Raw genomic sequence first — 17,684 nt, 5'->3', positions numbered from 1 at the left:
CTCCAACGAGGACTAGGGGGAAGCTTGCGCGCTTCTCGATACCTCGATAAAAATACCGGAGTCATCGACGGGAGTTTGCATATCTCTACCTTGCTCTTTAGCTTCCGCATTTACATTGATTACTTTACTACGTTTGCGGTAGAGATAGCAACACACTAGCAAAACCATAGTTGCATAGTTTATCAGTTGCATAGGTTTTGCTAGGGTTAGAAAAAGATGTCATAGTTTAGAGTTAGAATTCTTAAGTTGCCTAATTCACCCCCCCCTCTTAGGCGTCACGGTCCCTACATCCCCCCAACCGAAGGCCAAAGATAGCCTTCACGTCCTGCATGGTCAAGGTCATCTCACCGCAAGGTAGGTGGAACGTGTAACATCCTGGCATAGGGCTTAACAGGATTAATAGGATACTCATACCAACAAGTTGCAACTTCTTTTTCGGAAGCCCATCTCTAAAGAACTCTAAGGTTAAGCGTGCTTAGTCTAGAGCAATTTCAGGATGGGTGACCGACCAGGAAGTCCTTCCCGGGTGCGCATGAGTGAGGACAAAGTGCGCAGAAAAGACTTGTGTGGATCTGTGAGGGCAGTCTATGTCCTAGAAAAGCTACCAGATGTAAGTGGGCCCAGCCTTGTAGAGGTGGGACGTTACAGAATGGTATCAGAGCCGACTCTTGTAGTTTCACAAGCGCGTGTGTCGTAGTTGCGTAGGCATGGTGCGTATGGTTGGAGTGGTCCTAGAGTGGTCACACAGCATGGCACATACGCTGGCACTAGACACACGGATGTGGCCAAGAGGGTACGTTCCTGGCTTGGGATTGACCGACGAGGACGTCGGTCTCTTAAGGGGGTGAGGATGTAACATCTTGGCCCAGGGCTTAACATGATTAATAGGATACTTATACCAATAAGTTGCAACTTCTTTTTCGGAAACCCATCTCTAAAGAACTCTGAGGTTAAGCGTGCTTGGTCTAGAGCAATTTCAGGATGGGTGACCGACCGGAAAGTCCTTCCCGGGTGTGCATGAGTGAGGACAAAGTGCGTAGAAAAGACTTGTGTGGGTCTATGAGGGCAGTCTATGTCCTATAAAAGATGTCAGATGTAAGTGGGCCTGGCCTTGTAGAGGTGGGACGTTATAGAACGTGTTGGTCTCAGGCCTCCACCTATTATAAGAATAGAATGACTGTTAGTTACCCCAAATTTGTTATAAGAATGTTTACGTACAATGAAGGCACTTGCACCTGTCTATAGCTGCAGTAAGTAGTGTTGGGTCAAGGGACGAAAGACCGTAGTTGAAAACACGAACACACTCGAGGAAGCCGGCACACCGTATGTACGACGCGTAACGCTCGTCCCACTGGTGCGCCCTGGTGTGCGTGCGGGGCCTCAAAGGAGGCAAGGGCACCTCTGTGTCGGTGTCAATCAAGAAGTGTGCTCGGTGCGGCTCGTCGTACTCCACCTCAAGAAGGGGTACAACTGGTGCTGCGTGGGAGGGGTCATCCTGTTACAAATTGATAAACAAAGGGTTAGAGTATTCAAATTAACATTATGTAGCATTGCAAAATTTGAACTACTTGTTATGTAATACGAACACAATATGAAAGCACATGTATATATTCAAAGTAACATTAACATACATATTAAACAACTTCACTAGGAAAATAAGCAACTTCTATGTATGGACCTGCTGCCCTCGTCTTCTATGCCTGCGGGCGTCCGTGGCGCGGCGGGCGTCCGTGGCCCGGAGACCACGCGCGCACATAGCAGGGCAGCGGCGTCGCTCCCTTTTGTGGCCGCCGACGAACTCGTAAAGGAGCCCGATGGCGCCATCTTAGTTCTTAAGGTAAGTGAAAAGCGTCTTACTAATCTTAGGGTTGTGGATTGTTACCGGATTTGGGTAATTTGCATTCCTAGGGTTCGGATTTGGGCAAAAACTAGGGCTTAGTGTTGAAGTTGATTCGACTCCCCTCCTTCTCGGTGCTTAAGCGAAACCCTATATTCTGATTTGGCTTAAAGAACTTTGAATCAAACAAATCCGAGGCTATTTAGATCTTAACCAAACACTAATTAGGTCTTAGGGTTCAAGAATTAGGCTAAGCGGCTTCTCGGATATAAATTGTTAGAACTTATACTTAGACAAGATCTTAATTAACCTAATTATAGGAACGCCAAAACCGAAATTAGCACTTAATTATGACTTTAATCAATCTTACTGCTGGGGTGCGTCGTCGCCATGGTCGTGAGGGCGTCGTCGTCATGGTGGCGTGCGGGCGTGCGGGCGTCGTCGTCGTGGTGCGGTGGACGCATGCAGGCGCGGCGGCCGACGTGCGGCGTGGCGTGCAGCGGTAGGCGCGGCGGGCGGCGGGCGGCGGCGAGGCGGGCAGGCAAGGCGGGCGGGCCTGCGGCCAGGCAAGCAGGGCGACGGCGGGTAGGCAGACAGAGGGAGGGCGGTGGCTCGCGGGTGATATTTAACTAGGCCTGCCGCGCCGTGGGCTATGGCGCGTCAGTGCCGCGCCATGATTGGTGGCGTGGCAGACCCTGCCATGTCACCGGTCAGCGCCCCGGTCGTCGCCACATCACCCCTCTCGCCACGCCACCATGCATGGCGCGGCACAGGCATTTCGCCGCGCCACCATGCATGGCGCGGCACAGGCATTTCACCGCGCCATGGCAATAAGCGTGGCCAAAAGTGTTAGTTTTGAAAAAAAAAATAACAGTGTTAGATTTAAAATTAGTTTACAAAAAGTGTTAAAAAATCATGGTGGCTATGTGATGTGCAAGCTCAATGTAACGATCGAATTGGCATGCCTACCTAATGCTACCTTCCATTAGTCTTGATATGGCATTGTTTTCCTAATGTTCCAAAAAAATTCTACTAGAAATTTATTAGGGTTTGCAGTACAACAATGTGTACCTTACTTGGCCTATTTGAAAGACTAATTCTAGCTCAATCATTGGCTATATGTTTTCTCTTAGGCTATCGAAATTCAACTCTTTGATGCAAACATGGGTCTAATGTAACACCCCGGTGTTATGCCTGCATTTAGGCACTGCAAATCACGCATATCAAGCATCCAAATCATACATGCTTAATCATGTGGATAACAATTGAAACATTGCTTTGAAACATCTGTAACATGTAAGGATGAAAACGGAACGGAAATATTCCGAACCGAACCGCATCGTTTTCTATATTTAATCCGATCGAATCCGTATTTTCTTGTCCGACTTTACCGTTTTCGCTTTCGCATTTCAGATGTTTCGTATTTCAAATGTAAAAGTAGAAAACGGTTTAGACATTTTTCGACTGTTTTCTACTTTTCTACTTTTAATTTGAAATATTCCGAATTGAAAATTCGGTTTAAACCGAATTTAGCCAACTGCATAGGTCATACAGCCCAATTACAGGTTGTTCACCAAGCAGCTGCGTTCTTTCTACTGGTGGCCATCTGCCCCTTCTTATAGACGACGCCCAGCCTCATCTCTCTTCACCTCAAGAGATGGTGCTAAATGTCAGAAAACCAGCAGCATCTACACGAAAGCCCACCTGGGCCATAGCCCATCAAGCACATCGGTTTAACCACCTGCAAAGTCAATCATTTGATAGTTTTTGCATCAGCCGAATAAATCTTTGTTACTCAAAAGAAAAATATGAATAAATCTTTAAAATAAAATACTACATCTATTCTAAAAAGATTAATAAAATTATTCTGACTCAGTTTGAGTTCATATTTCTATAATATACACTTGTTAATTATTATATGCACTTGAACTTGATCATGTATGCACTTAGTCATGCACTTGGTCTACGGGTCGGTATTCCGTATTGAGTTTTCGTATATCGACTGTGTTCGACAAAAATCCGCTCGAATTGGTTCGTTTTCGAAATTCTCGATAATTCGTAAGTTCGCGTTCGTTTTCGTGTCCGGTTTTACCGTTTTCGCTTTCGTTTTCGTATTTCAAATATAAAAGTAGAAAACAATTTAGGAGTTTTTCGACCGTTTCCGACCGTTTTCATCCTTAGTAACATGCGTGAAACCTGAATGTTGCATACACCTGTTTAAGAATTGTTTTGCCCTGAATTTTTCTTGCTAGGTTAGTAAAACATGTTTGGCTATTATTGTAAATCATCTAGCAATGTGTAGTTCAATTTTTGGAACAATGTTTGTATTCAAATTAATTCAGAATTTTGCTTCCAAAGTAATTTCCCAAAATTAGGGTTTTGAGTTAAAATTTAACTTTGATTCTATAATTTAAAATCTAGATAGAATTGGACTTTGGTCATAAAAGCAAAGTTGTAGGGAATTAAATTATAATCAACTTTCATTTTTGGTACATTTTCAAAAGAGGTCATTTTCTTGCTCAAAATAATGTTTGAAAGTTGGCATTTAAAAATATCTTGAAATTTTATTTGAAAAAGGAATTTTCTCCTTCGCGGGCCGCCGCCTCGCGTCTGGCCCACCAGCCGAAGCCGGCCCGGCCTGCCTCCGCGCCCACCGCCCTCTCCCTCGCCCCGCGCTTGGCCCAGCTGCGCTTCGTCGGCCCAGCCCAGCGCGCTGGCCTGCCTCCGCGCTCGCTCGCCCGTTGGCGCGCCGCGTCGTGTCCCGACCGCGTCAGGGCGCGCTCGCCGCGTGGCCGCCCTGCGCTGGCAACGCCCGCCGCGCGGCAGCCACGGCCTGACTCCACCTCCACGCGCGCGCCTTCTTCTGCCCCGCAGCGCTGCCTCCTCCTCATTCCTCCTCCCGCTCTCTCAGCCGCAGAGCAACAGCAGCAGCTCACGCCCGCGCGCACCACGAGCTCGCCAACGCCGCCGCCGCTGCCTCGACAGCAGCATACCCCTCCCACGCCTCCATTCCTCGATTCACGCCGCCAGCAGCTCCGCCTAGCCTCCCTGCTTCGCTTGCGTTCGCTTGCAGCTGCCGTCGTCGAGGTAAGAACCAAGCGCGGCCGCCTCCTTCCTCTCCGGCGAGCGCACTGCCGCGGCCAGGTGGCTCGTCACGCCGCCGGGCCACCTCCACCATCCCAGCCGTTGCGGCTCGGCATGGCGTATACGCTGGCACCACCCGCGACACCGGGAGGGCTTGCCGCCGGTGAGCACCGGCCGGCGGAGCGCCTCCCCTGCTCTCGGTCGCTGACCAGCAGGGCCCAGCCGCAGTGGCGTGGCCTTTGCCCGACCGAGCTGGGCCAGGCTGGCTTGGGCCGAGCCCCGAGCCAGGCCGCCGCTCGCCCCTTCGCTCGGACTGAGCAGGCCGATTGTGGCCGTGGGCCAGTTCGTTTCCACGGGCCGGCCCAGCATTGTTTAAACGATTTGATTTCCATTCATTATTTGTTAATTGAAATCTGAAATGGTTTGAAAAATGTTTGGGTGATCAAACTTGCTCCAAATTTGTTGAAACAAAATTTGCTAGGTTCCTTATCACCAGATCTACTTGGGAAAATTATTGCATGTCATTTTTGGGATACTTTTCTGTAGGATTTTAATTGATCATGGATATTGCTGATAACTTGAAAAATGTGTAGAAAAATCTATATTCTTCAGAAAAATATGATTCCAAGTTTGTTAATCTTATTATGTCATGTACTTCCTAGGAAAAATATGTTTCATACATGTGCTGTGGGAAAATTTTGACGTGTAGTTCAAGTACTTTTAATGGCTGATTTTTGTTATTTTTGCTAGAGAGCAAACTTTGTATAAAACATGCATGTGGTAATTTTTGGACAGTCATTATATGCTATTAAGAACCTAGGAAAAATACTAATTCTGTTGTTTGACACTTTTCATAGTACAAAGTAATTTCATGCTCATTTTTATGCTATAGCTTGTCATGAAATTTTTTTTTGGTAGTCTGTTTAGGGTAGTATTATGCTACTGTAATTTTCTCAGATTTTTAGGAGCATCAGAAATATATGTTGCTATTCAAACCTATTATTAATTAGGGTTTAAGCAAGTGTTGCTTTAAGTGTGATTAAGAAATTAGTAAAGCTTTGGTGTATCTTTGAAGCATTTCATAAGATAGGTTAACTTAACATATTAACAGTAGAAGAGAGTGCAGTAGATGGCATGTGCTTGTAGTATAGTTTCTTGGATGATGTTGACTACCTTGCATTTCAACATATCTATTGCATTCATCTCCTTCGATGCACCGTTTGCATAATCACTTACGCGCATTGCATCATACAGGATCGCAAACCGAGAACCCAGTCATCATACCCGAGGACCCAGAGGAGCAGCTCGAGGTGCAGCAGCAGGAAGTGCCAGAAGCCGACGAGGAGGGCGTTGAGGAACTTCCAGAGTGCCCCGATCACCGTCCGAGCTCCTTCGAGAGAGGCAAGCCCCGGAGCATTTTTCTCCCGGTTTGCAATGATTTAATTAAATACTTTACTTTAAAGTAATGCATTACGTTCAGGAGTTGTTTGCAACCGTTGCTGCATTATACCTTGCTTACCTTTGTTATACTATATCCTTGTTACCCTGGTATCCGCAGTCGAGTCAATGCTTAGCTGGCTTAGACCGGTAGAAGTCAGGTGATTTCCTGTCACCTGCGAGCTATAGGTGGTTACCTGGATCTGCTTGGATGACTATGAAGTCATGGTATAACTAAGTGTTAAATGAAGTTGAGACCGGACGGAGACTTGCAGAGTTTTGGACTGTAGTGTTTCCGTCTGTGTCGATTAAGGACCGACCGTTGTTGGGCCTCGAGTCATGTTGAACGCATGCCTTACATTTAGCTGGCCGGATAAAGTACCTTCCGACCGCGAAGCTGGGAGATTTTTCGGGCCGAGCAGATTGCCCGCAACGCACTGTGCAGGAGCAGGTGTGGTAGGACACGGGGGCGGGATGATAAGGCCAAAGTGCAGTCGGTCGGCCCCTGGGTACATGTGGTTCCTGGCAAACTCGAGATTCCTGGAAAGTTGACTCGGTGATCAATATCTCACTTTAGCGGGTGAGTGAGGTTTGTGTAAGGAATAAATCACCAGCTGGTTAGGAATCGATTCGAATAGCCATCGCTCCTGGATAGTGAGCACTTGACTTGAGTTACTTCATTGTAGTAAATGTTTATGGAACACTTGGACAGTTATAGTGAATATGACAGTATGGAAGTTGTTTAATGATCATTGGTTATCATTATCTGTTTAATCACATGTTACTCTAGTATAGGTGCAAACCTAGTTGACAGGTTAATAATAATTAACTTGGCAATAATGCTTTTAGAAAGGTTCTTGAAATGCTAAAAATGCTTCTTTTTGCAAATGAGTCAGCTACCCTACTATAAAGCCCTTCATAATCCTTGGTGTCATTTATTTTCGGTTATGTCGGGTAAGTCTGGCTGAGTACCTTCTCGTACTCAGGGTTTTATTCCCACTTGTTGCAGATGGGCAGATGTATTACGGCTACTGTATCAACTGCCTGTATCCTGCGATGGGTGATGCTTAGGACCATGGGCATGGTCATTCCTTACGTCTCATCTTATGCTTTTGTTGGAGATGATCATTCGCTGGCACTATATTTAAACTCCGCGTGAGTGTGTGTGTGGTTTGAACAAATGACTTCCGCTACTTTTATTCGAACTGGTTTTGTAATAACTATGTTGAAACTCTGATGTATCTGTGAAGCAAACTTTTATGTAATATGTGATGGTGACCGCTAAACTTATTACGATCATGGCTGGGACACGAGTTGGTTTGAAATCCTTCGTGATTTCACGGACTACCAGGTTATACGGGCTTAAGTTTGCTCAATCGTCTGCTCTGGTGGATGATTTTCCTACTTAATTTCGTATAATTGGTCGGTTCTGTTACAGCTGGCATCAGAGCATGGTTTAGTGTGTTACTGTTCACAAGTGTATTTAAAACAAAAAGACATTTGGAAAATGTGATTTTAAAACTATAAAGTGTGCCAGTGATCATATCCTTTATGCCCAGTTAAGGACTTTAGGTGGCTTAATTAAGTACTGACTGGGGTTCTTGCATCATATTTCTCTTTCGTCGCTCATACGGCGTGCTATTGTATGAGTGCCACTTGTTTGGATGGTAATGAATGGATCATTTGCCTCTACGCCTCGGTAAGTGTGAGTTGTGAGAGCATGATCGGATACACCGCCGATCTAGGGTAAATGCTTATATGATGCCGGAGTAATTACATGTTCTACGCATGTTTTACAAAGGTATCTCATGTATGGGTCTTCCGTCTGTGGAGGCGATGCCGTCAATAGGACGATGGTTTGGGTAGTTACTACCGTTGTACACGTATCTGGGGATTCGTGTAGAGCGTGTAGATAAAACTTTACTGCTTTTATGCATTCATTGGGAATTGGGCTGAAATGAATCTTCTGCAGGTACATAACAACGCTATCGTGTAGAACGTATTAGCTATGTATTGAGAGATCGTTGTATGCCACCGAATTAGTCGTTAGAAATTATTTATTTCCTAAGTTTGTGAGAACGTACGACCCGTACATACATCATGTTACTTGTGCATCTCATTCATCTCATGCATACCTCCCCTTATAAATTGATTATCTCATTTTGATAAAAGTTGTATCACCTAAAATATGTTTCCCCGAAGTAATAAGAGAACTTTTGCTACAGATGGCCCGCACGAAGCAGACCGCCCGTAAGTCCACCGGAGGAAGAGCACCCCGACGTCCGTTGGCCCTGAGGGAGCACCGCACCACGGACACCTTCTTGAGCGAGTTTGGCATGCCAACTTTGCTTTGGAGAGTGCTCCATGATGTGGGGTACCCAGAGGGTCAAGAGCTGGTGTACTCTTGGAATGAGAGCCAGTTAACAGAGGATGGACTTGCAGTGGTGGAGATCACGGTTCCTGCTCTCGGTGATGCTCCAGATTGGGATGGTTGGCATTTGGAGTTTGAGGGTCGCACTCCAGCTGAGGGTGCAGAGGGAGCAGCCTTCTGTGTCATCAGGGACATTATGAGCAGATTTCCCAGTGAGCTTGCAGCAGCTCTAGCTGGTACTTTTCCTAGGGATGATCCTCGCAATGCCATTTGGGTTCAGCCTCAAGGAAGTGCATTGGTCAGAGGTCCAGCTGAAGGACAGGCTAGCGACAACCAGGCGATGAGTGCTATGTTCGCCGCCATCAGAGCGTATGAGGGTCTCGAGAGTACCTACTGGACTTTGACTGGCTTGCATAGTGAGGATAAGCTCAAAGGGAAGAAGCAGAAGAAGAGACAGGCACGTGCTATAGCTAGCTTGCAGGAGCAGTTGGCTGATATGAACTTACAGCGAGATCAGGCGGTTGAGAGAGGTGATAGAGCTATGCAGCGAGTGCAGACGTTGACTCAAGCCAACAACAATGCAGACCGCATGATTGGACAGTTGGTTCAGGAAAGGAATGAAGCCTGGAACGCAAGAAACCTTCTGCTGCAGAGGGTCGATGAGCTAGAAGAATACAACGGCAACCTGCACGAGGAGTTTCACGCGCTCTACAATGGGGTTGGCCCATATGCTCCACCGAACGCCGCTGGCATGGACATCGACGACGACGACTAGGGTGAGCCTGCAATTTCACCTGGAGGCGATGGTGACGTCTCCGATCCCGATGATGGCCCCGAGGAGTAGGCTAGTTGCTTTATGCTAGTATCTAGGTCTTGTCGCGATGACCTTTCTTTTGTTGGCATGTAATCTATCGTATGTTGCTTCGAACGTATGAGACTTGGCATGTGGTTGGAACTTGAGTTTCAAATGCGATATCTGAACGCATAAAAAGTCCAGTGTATGTATGCTGGCAATGTGATTTTATGGACGCGATGTTTGCCGTTTAAGTATTTCGATTAAGTGCTGTTGTTTTAATTGGAATGCGATTGTTGTGCCTCTGTTTTATTGTATGAATTTATTCTCTCCAGTAAATTCAGTACGGCATAAGTTTTCCTTCACTCGCAATTATTACAGCTTCACTCAATCGTTACTTGTTGCTGAAATATGCAGATGACAAACACTCGCCGAACCACGTATGAAGCCGCTGAGCCCGGTGCTAACGGAACGGGGACCGGTGGTGGTGGTGGTGGTGGAAACCATGGCAACAACAATGAGCCTCCCCATGAACCGCATTTGCCACCTCCTCCCCCGTTTACCCCCGAGATGTTTCTCGCACAGCTACTCGGGAGTCAGCGCAACGCGGAACAATCTCAGAAGAACATGGAGGATTTTCTGCGCACCATCGCCAACAACGTGCAACGTGGTAACAATCAAGGTGGTGGCATGGGAGTGAACCAATACAGCAGCTTCAAAGATTTCATGGACACCAGGCCACCCGTATTCAAGGAAGCAACAGAGCCACTCGATGCTGAGGAATGGATCAACACGATGGAAGATAAATTCCGTGTGTTGAGGATGACTGAGGTTCTGAAAACGGAATATGCCGCACTTCAATTGCAAGGACCGGCGGGAATGTGGTGGAAGCACCATCGCACCACCTTCCCTCCAAATGCTCAAATTTCTTGGAGAGAGTTTGCTGAGGCCTTCCGTGGAGTCTATATTCCACCCGAGCTGACTGAAATGAAGTTGGGAGAGTTTCTGGCATTGAACCAGGGTACCAAAACCGTGACGCAATACCTGCATGCCTTCAACAACTTATGTCGATATGCTCCCGACATGGTTGACACAGATGCCAAAAGGATAGCCAGTTTTAAGAGGGGTCTCAATCCAAAAATGATGAAGCATGTTGGTACCAACAACCGCGTCAGATTCAACGACTTCATCAGCGACTGTCTGAAGCAGGAGAAGAATAACAACGCCAGCACCGCAGCCAAGACACGCAAGAGAGCCTTTGAAGGAGGGCCGTCTCAAGCTAGAGCACCTATGGGAGGTCGTCCTCCATATCGCCCATCGGCACCTGGCGCTAGATTCCGGCCACCTCAGCCCAGAAGTCAGAATTTCCGTGGACCTCAAAAGCCGTACAAGATGGCAGTACAGCCCAACAAGGTAGCCGCAACTGCGGTGCAAGGCAGTTCCAAGGGAGCTGTGGGATCTGCCGGGACAGTAAGAGGACCCTGCTATAACTGTGATCAACCCGGTCATTTGTCGAAGTTTTGTCCGTACCCACCCAAGAAGAAGCAGCAGACTTATAATGCTAGAGTGCACAGTACAACAGTGGATGAAATTCCAGAGGGAGAGCCCGTCACTGCTGGTAAGTTTACTGTCAATGAAAACCCTGCAGTTGTTCTATTTGATTCTGGATCATCGCATTCTTTTATGAGTCAAGCATTTGCACAGAAACATGAACAACTATGCACAGAATTGGGTTATGGTTACCGTATAAGTTCAGCAGGGGCTGATGTTTTGACCAACCGGATGGTTCGAGGGGCAACCCTTGAATTAGGTAGCAGGAAGTTCCGAGTGAACTTGATAGTTATGCCTGGGTTAGTCTTGGATGTCATTATAGGGATGAATTGGATGAAGGATTGGGGAGCAGTCATAGATACGGGAAGTCGAGTACTTACCCTTAAGGATCCCCTGGGTGAGGATACTTTCCAAGTACCATTGCCTCGAAGAACAGACCTTATAAGTGTTACATGTGCTACGGCAGTCATTCCTATTCATCAGATTCCGGTAGTGTGTGAATTCCCGAACGTATTCCCGGATGAGCTACCTGGTCTTCCGCCAGATAGGGAGATTGAGTTTGGAATTGAGTTAGTCCCCGGAATAGCTCCGATTTCAAGGAGGCCCTATCGGATGCCTCCAGATGAGTTAGCTGAGCTAAAGAAGCAATTAGAAGATTTGTCGAAAAAGGGGTTTATTTGGCCAAGCAAGTCTGAATGGGGATGTCCCGCTTTGTTTGTGAAGAAAAAGAAAGAGGGCACGTTGAGAATGTGCGTAGATTATAGGCCACTCAATGCTGTGACCATCAAGAATAAATATCCCTTGCCACATATTGATGTTCTGTTTGACCAATTATCCAAGGCCAAGGTGTTCTAAAAAATAGATTTGAGATCCGGTTATCATCAAATCAAGATTAGGCCACAGGATATACCGAAAACTGCATTTTCCACCAGATACGGGTTGTATGAGTATCTTGTCATGTCTTTTGGCTTGACAAATGCTCCTGCATATTTTATGTTCTTGATGAATACAGTTTTCATGCCAGAATTGGATAAGTTTGTGGTAGTATTCATCGATGACATTCTGGTGTACTCCGAGAACGAAAAAGATCACGAAGAGCATCTGAGAACTGTCTTGACCAGACTTAGAGATCATCAATTGTATGCTAAGTTTAGCAAATGCGAATTCTGGTTGAAGGAAGTTCCTTTCCTTGGTCACATTCTGTCAGAGAATGGAGTTTCAGTCGATCCAAGTAAGGTGCAAGAAGTTATGAATTGGAAAGCACCGACTACAGTTCCTGAGATTAGAAGTTTCTTAGGACTAGCGGGTTATTACCGTCGCTTTATACCAGATTTCTCGAAGATCGCCAAACCAATGACAAGCCTCCTTCAGAAGGATCATAAGTTTGTGTGGACAGAAGAGTGTGAAGCAGCTTTCCACACTTTGCAGAAACTGTTGACCACTGCTCCTGTTCTAGCACAACCAGATATTGAGAAACCATTTGATGTGTTTTGCGACGCATCGAAAACTAGATTAGGCTGTGTACTTATGCAAGAAAGGAGAGTCATAGCTTATGCATCACGTCAATTGAGAAAGCACGAGGTCAACTATCCAACACATGATCTTGAACTTGCTGCAGTTGTGCACGCCCTCAAAATTTGGAGACATTATCTACTTGGTAATGTGTGCAATATTTTCACGAATCACAAAAGTCTTAAGTATATCTTTACCCAACCAGAGCTAAACATGAGACAGCGTAGATGGTTGGAATTGATAAAGGATTACAACTTGAATGTGCAGCCATTACTTGAAGATGGGTTCGATCTAATGCATCCTGCTGTGTTACATAGTATTCAGATTAGTTGCTCTTTAGAGAGTAAGATAATAGAAGGTCAGAAAACTGACAAGGGGATATTCCACATCAAAGAGAAAATAAAAGAAAAGCCGTCTCAACACTTTAAAGTGGATGAACAGGGCGTGTTGTGGTTTGACGACCGTCTTGTGGTTCCCAAGGATCGAGAGCTTAGGAATAAACTCATGGATGAAGCTCACCTTTCTAAGCTATCTATCCATCCCGGAAGTAGTAAGATGTATCAAGAATTAAGATCTCGCTATTGGTGGACCAAAATGAAGAAAGAAATTACAGCCTATGTTGCCAGATGTGACACATGTTGTCGAGTGAAAGCAATTCACATGAAACCTGCCGGTATGTTGCAACCCTTATCAGTCCCTAGTTGGAAGTGGGACGATATCAGTATGGATTTTATCACGGGTTTGCCCACTACTCAAAAAGGACATGATTCGATTTGGGTAATTGTGGATCGTCTTACCAAGACCGCTCATTTCTTGCCTGTCAAAACAGATTATCGACCACCTCAATATGCTGAGAAGTATATCGCAGAAATTGTGAGGTTGCATGGTATACCAAAGACCATAGTATCTGATAGAGGCTCACAGTTCATGGCTCATTTTTGGGAACATTTACACAAAGGCTTAGGAACTAGTTTGATTCGCAGTACCGCTTATCATCCTCAGACAGATGGTCAGACTGAACGAGTAAATGCTGTTTTGGAGGATATGTTGAGAGCCTGTGTATTGTCTTCTAAGGGATCATGGGAGTCATGGTTACCGTTAGCTGAGTTTTCTTATAATAATAGCTATCAAGATGGCCCCATTCGAAGCTTTATATGGCAGAAAATGTAGAACACCATTGAATTGGATCGAGCCTGGTGATAGAAGGTATTATGGCATTGACTTTGTAGAAGAAGCCGAGAAGAAAGTTAATATTATTCAGCAGAATATGAAAGCGGCCCAATCACGTCAGAAGAGCTATGCAGACAGAAGAAGGAGACCCCTTGCATTTGAAGTTGGTGACTATGTTTATCTGAAAGTCACGCCTATGAAGAAGAAAAGGTTTGGAATCCGAAGAAAGCTTGCCGCGAGATTCGTAGGACCATACAAGATCTTGGAGCAAAGAGGTCCGGTAGCCTACAAGTTAGAGTTACCTGAGACAATGAGTACAGTTTTCCCAGTTTTCCATGTATCACATCTCAAGAAATGCTTGCGTGTTCCGGAGGAAAGAATAGAACCTCAAGGTATTCAACTCAAATCAGATTTGGTGTATCGTGAGCAACCAGTCCGAGTGTTAGACACTAAGTAACGTGCTACTCGGAATAGTGTGGTGAAAACATACAAGATACAATGGGATCATCATGATGAGGGAGATGCAACTTGGGAAACAGGAGAGTATCTACAAAAAGCTTATGAAGAATTTTATAACAAATGGTTCGTAACCCAAATCTCGGGACGAGATTTTTTATAAGGGGGGAGGGCTGTAACACCTCGGTGTTATGCCTGCATTTAGGCACTGCAAATCACGCATATCAAGCATCCAAATCATACATGCTTAATCATGTGGATAACAATTGAAACATTGCTTTGAAACATCTGAAACATGCGTGAAACCTGAATGTTGCATACACCTGTTTAAGAATTGTTTTGCCCTGAATTTTTCTTGCTAGGTTAGTAAAACATGTTTGGCTATTATTGTAAATCATCTAGCAATGTGTAGTTCAATTTTTGGAGCAATGTTTGTATTCAAATTAATTCAGAATTTTGCTTCCAAAGTAATTTCCCAAAATTAGGGTTTTGAGTTAAAATTTAACTTTGATTCTATAATTTAAAATCTAGATAGAATTGGACTTTGGTCATAAAAGCAAAGTTGTAGGGAATTAAATTATAATCAACTTTCATTTTTGGTACATTTTCAAAAGAGGTCATTTTCTTGCTCAAAATAATGTTTGAAAGTTGGCATTTAAAAATATCTTGAAATTTTATTTGAAAAAGGAATTTTCTCCTTCGCGGGCCGCCGCCTCGCGTCTGGCCCACCAGCCGAAGCCGGTCCGGCCTGCCTCCGCGCCCACCGCCCTCTCCCTCGCCCCGCGCTTGGCCCAGCTGCGCTTCGTCGGCCCAGCCCAGCGCGCTGGCCTGCCTCCGCGCTCGCTCGCCCGCTGGCGCGCCGCGTCGTGTCCCGACCGCATCAGGGCGCGCTCGCCGCGTGGCCGCCCTGCGCTGGCAACGCCCGCCGCGCGGCAGCCATGGCCTGACTCCACCTCCACGCGCGCGCCTTCTTCTGCCCCGCAGCGCTGCCTCCTCCTCATTCCTCCTCCCGCTCTCTCAGCCGCAGAGCAACAGCAGCAGCTCATGCCCGCGCGCACCACGAGCTCGCCACCGCCGCCGCCGCTGCCTCAACAGCAGCATACCCCTCCCACGCCTCCATTCCTCGATTCACGCTGCCAGCAGCTCCGCCTAGCCTCCCTGCTTCGCTTGCGTTCGCTTGCAGCTGCCGTCGTCGAGGTAAGAACCAAGCGCGGCCGCCTCCTTCCTCTCCGGCGAGCGCACTGCCGCGGCCAGGTGGCTCGTCACGCCGCCGGGCCACCTCCACCATCCCAGCCGTTGCGGCTCGGCATGGCGTATACGCTGGCACCACCCACGACATCGGGAGGGCTTGCCGCCGGTGAGCACCGGCCGGCGGAGCGCCTCCCCTGCTCTCGGTCGCTGACCAGCAGGGCCCAGCCGCAGTGGCGTGGCCTTTGCCCGGCCGAGCTGGGCCAGGCTGGCTTGGGCCGAGCCCCGAGCCAGGCCGCCGCTCGCCCCTTCGCTCGGACTGAGCAGGCCGATTGTGGCCGTGGGCCAGTTCGTTTCCACGGGCCGGCCCAGCATTGTTTAAACGATTTGATTTCCATTCATTATTTGTTAATTGAAATCTGAAATGGTTTGAAAAATGTTTGGGTGATCAAACTTGCTCCAAATTTGTTGAAACAAAATTTGCTAGGTTCCTTATCACCAGATCTACTTGGGAAAATTATTGCATGTCATTTTTGGGATACTTTTCTGTAGGATTTTAATTGATCATGGATATTGCTGATAACTTGAAAAATGTGTAGAAAAATCTATAGTCTTCAGAAAAATATGATTCCAAGTTTGTTAATCTTATTATGTCATGTACTTCCTAGGAAAAATATGTTTCATACATGTGCTGTGGGAAAATTTTGAGGTGTAGTTCAAGTACTTTTAATGGCTGATTTTTGTTATTTTTGCTAGAGAGCAAACTTTGTATAAAACATGCATGTGTTAATTTTTGGATAGTCATTATATGCTATTAAGAACCTAGGAAAAATACTAATTCTGTTGTTTGACACTTTTCATAGTACAAAGTAATTTCATGCTCATTTTTATGCTATAGCTTGTCATTTTTGTGTAGGATAGTTTACTTATCCAAATGCCATGAAATTTTTTTTTGGTAGTCTGTTTAGGGTAGTATTATGCTACTGTAATTTTCTCAGATTTTTAGGAGCATCAGAAATATATGTTGCTATTCAAACCTATTATTAATTAGGGTTTAAGCAAGTGTTGCTTTAAGTGTGATTAAGAAATTAGTAAAGCTTTGGTGTATCTTTGAAGCATTTCATAAGATAGGTTAACTTAACATATTAACAGTAGAAGAGAGTGCAGTAGATGACATGTGCTTGTAGTATAGTTTCTTGGATGATGTTGACTACCTTGCATTTCAACATATCTATTGCATTCATCTCCTTCGATGCACCGTTTGCATAATCACTTACGCGCATTGCATCATACAGGATCGCAAACCGAGAACCCAGTCGTCATACCCGAGGACCCAGAGGAGCAGCTCGAGGTGCAGCAGCAGGAAGTGCCAGAAGCCGACGAGGAGGGCGTTGAGGAACTTCCGGAGTGCCCCGATCACCGTCTGAGCTCCTTCGAGAGAGGCAAGCCCCGGAGCATTTTTCTCCCGGTTTGCAATGATTTAATTAAATACTTTACTTTAAAGTAATGCATTACGTTCAGGAGTTGTTTGCAACCGTTGCTGCATTATACCTTGCTTACCTTTGTTATACTATATCCTTGTTACCCTGGTATCCGCAGTCGAGTCAATGCTTAGCTGGCTTAGACCGATAGAAGTCAGGTGATTTCCTGTCACCTGCGAGCTATAGGTGGTTACCTGGATCTGCTTGGATGACTATGAAGTCATGGTATAACTAAGTGTTAAATGAAGTTGAGACCGGACGGAGACTTGCAGAGTTTTGGACTGTAGTGTTTCCGTCTGTGTCGATTAAGGACCGACCGTTGTTGGGCCTCGAGTCATGTTGAACGCATGCCTTACATTTAGCTGGCCGGATAAAGTACCTTCCGACCGCGAAGCTGGGAGATTTTTCGGGCCGAGCAGATTGCCCGCAACGCACTGTGCAGGAGCAGGTGTGGTAGGACACGGGGGCAGGATGATAAGGCCAAAGTGCAGTCGGTCGGCCCCCGGGTACATGTGGTTCCTGGCAAACTTGAGATTCCTGGAAAGTTGACTCGGTGATCAATATCTCACTTTAGCGGGTGAGTGAGGTTTGTGTAAGGAATAAATCACCAGCTGGTTAGGAATCGATTCGAATCGCCATAGCTCCTGGATAGTGAGCACTTGACTTGAGTTACTTCATCGTAGTAAATGTTTATGGAACACTTGGACAGTTATAGTGAATATGACAGTATGGAAGTTGTTTAATGATCATTGGTTATCATTATCTGTTTAATCACATGTTACTCTAGTATAGGTGCAAACCTAG

The 17,684-nt window shown here is 46.1% G+C and overlaps 1 protein-coding gene across 1 annotated transcript; it reads left to right on the top strand.

Moving 5' to 3' along the window:
* Positions 1–1,672: 1,672 nt before the first annotated feature.
* LOC136542979 (uncharacterized) lies at positions 1,673–16,173 on the top strand. The gene is made up of 4 exons (XM_066535575.1): positions 1,673–1,837; positions 4,415–4,924; positions 14,899–15,408; positions 16,156–16,173. Exons 1-4 carry the CDS (start codon positions 1,673–1,675, stop codon positions 16,171–16,173), a joined length of 1,203 nt encoding a protein of 400 aa, XP_066391672.1.
* The last annotated feature ends 1,511 nt before the right edge of the window (positions 16,174–17,684 follow it).

The sequence above is a fragment of the Miscanthus floridulus genome, chromosome 3 (assembly GCF_019320115.1).
Source record: "Miscanthus floridulus cultivar M001 chromosome 3, ASM1932011v1, whole genome shotgun sequence".
Classification (NCBI taxonomy): domain Eukaryota; kingdom Viridiplantae; phylum Streptophyta; class Magnoliopsida; order Poales; family Poaceae; genus Miscanthus; species Miscanthus floridulus.
This window is presented reverse-complemented; position numbering and strand designations above follow the sequence as displayed.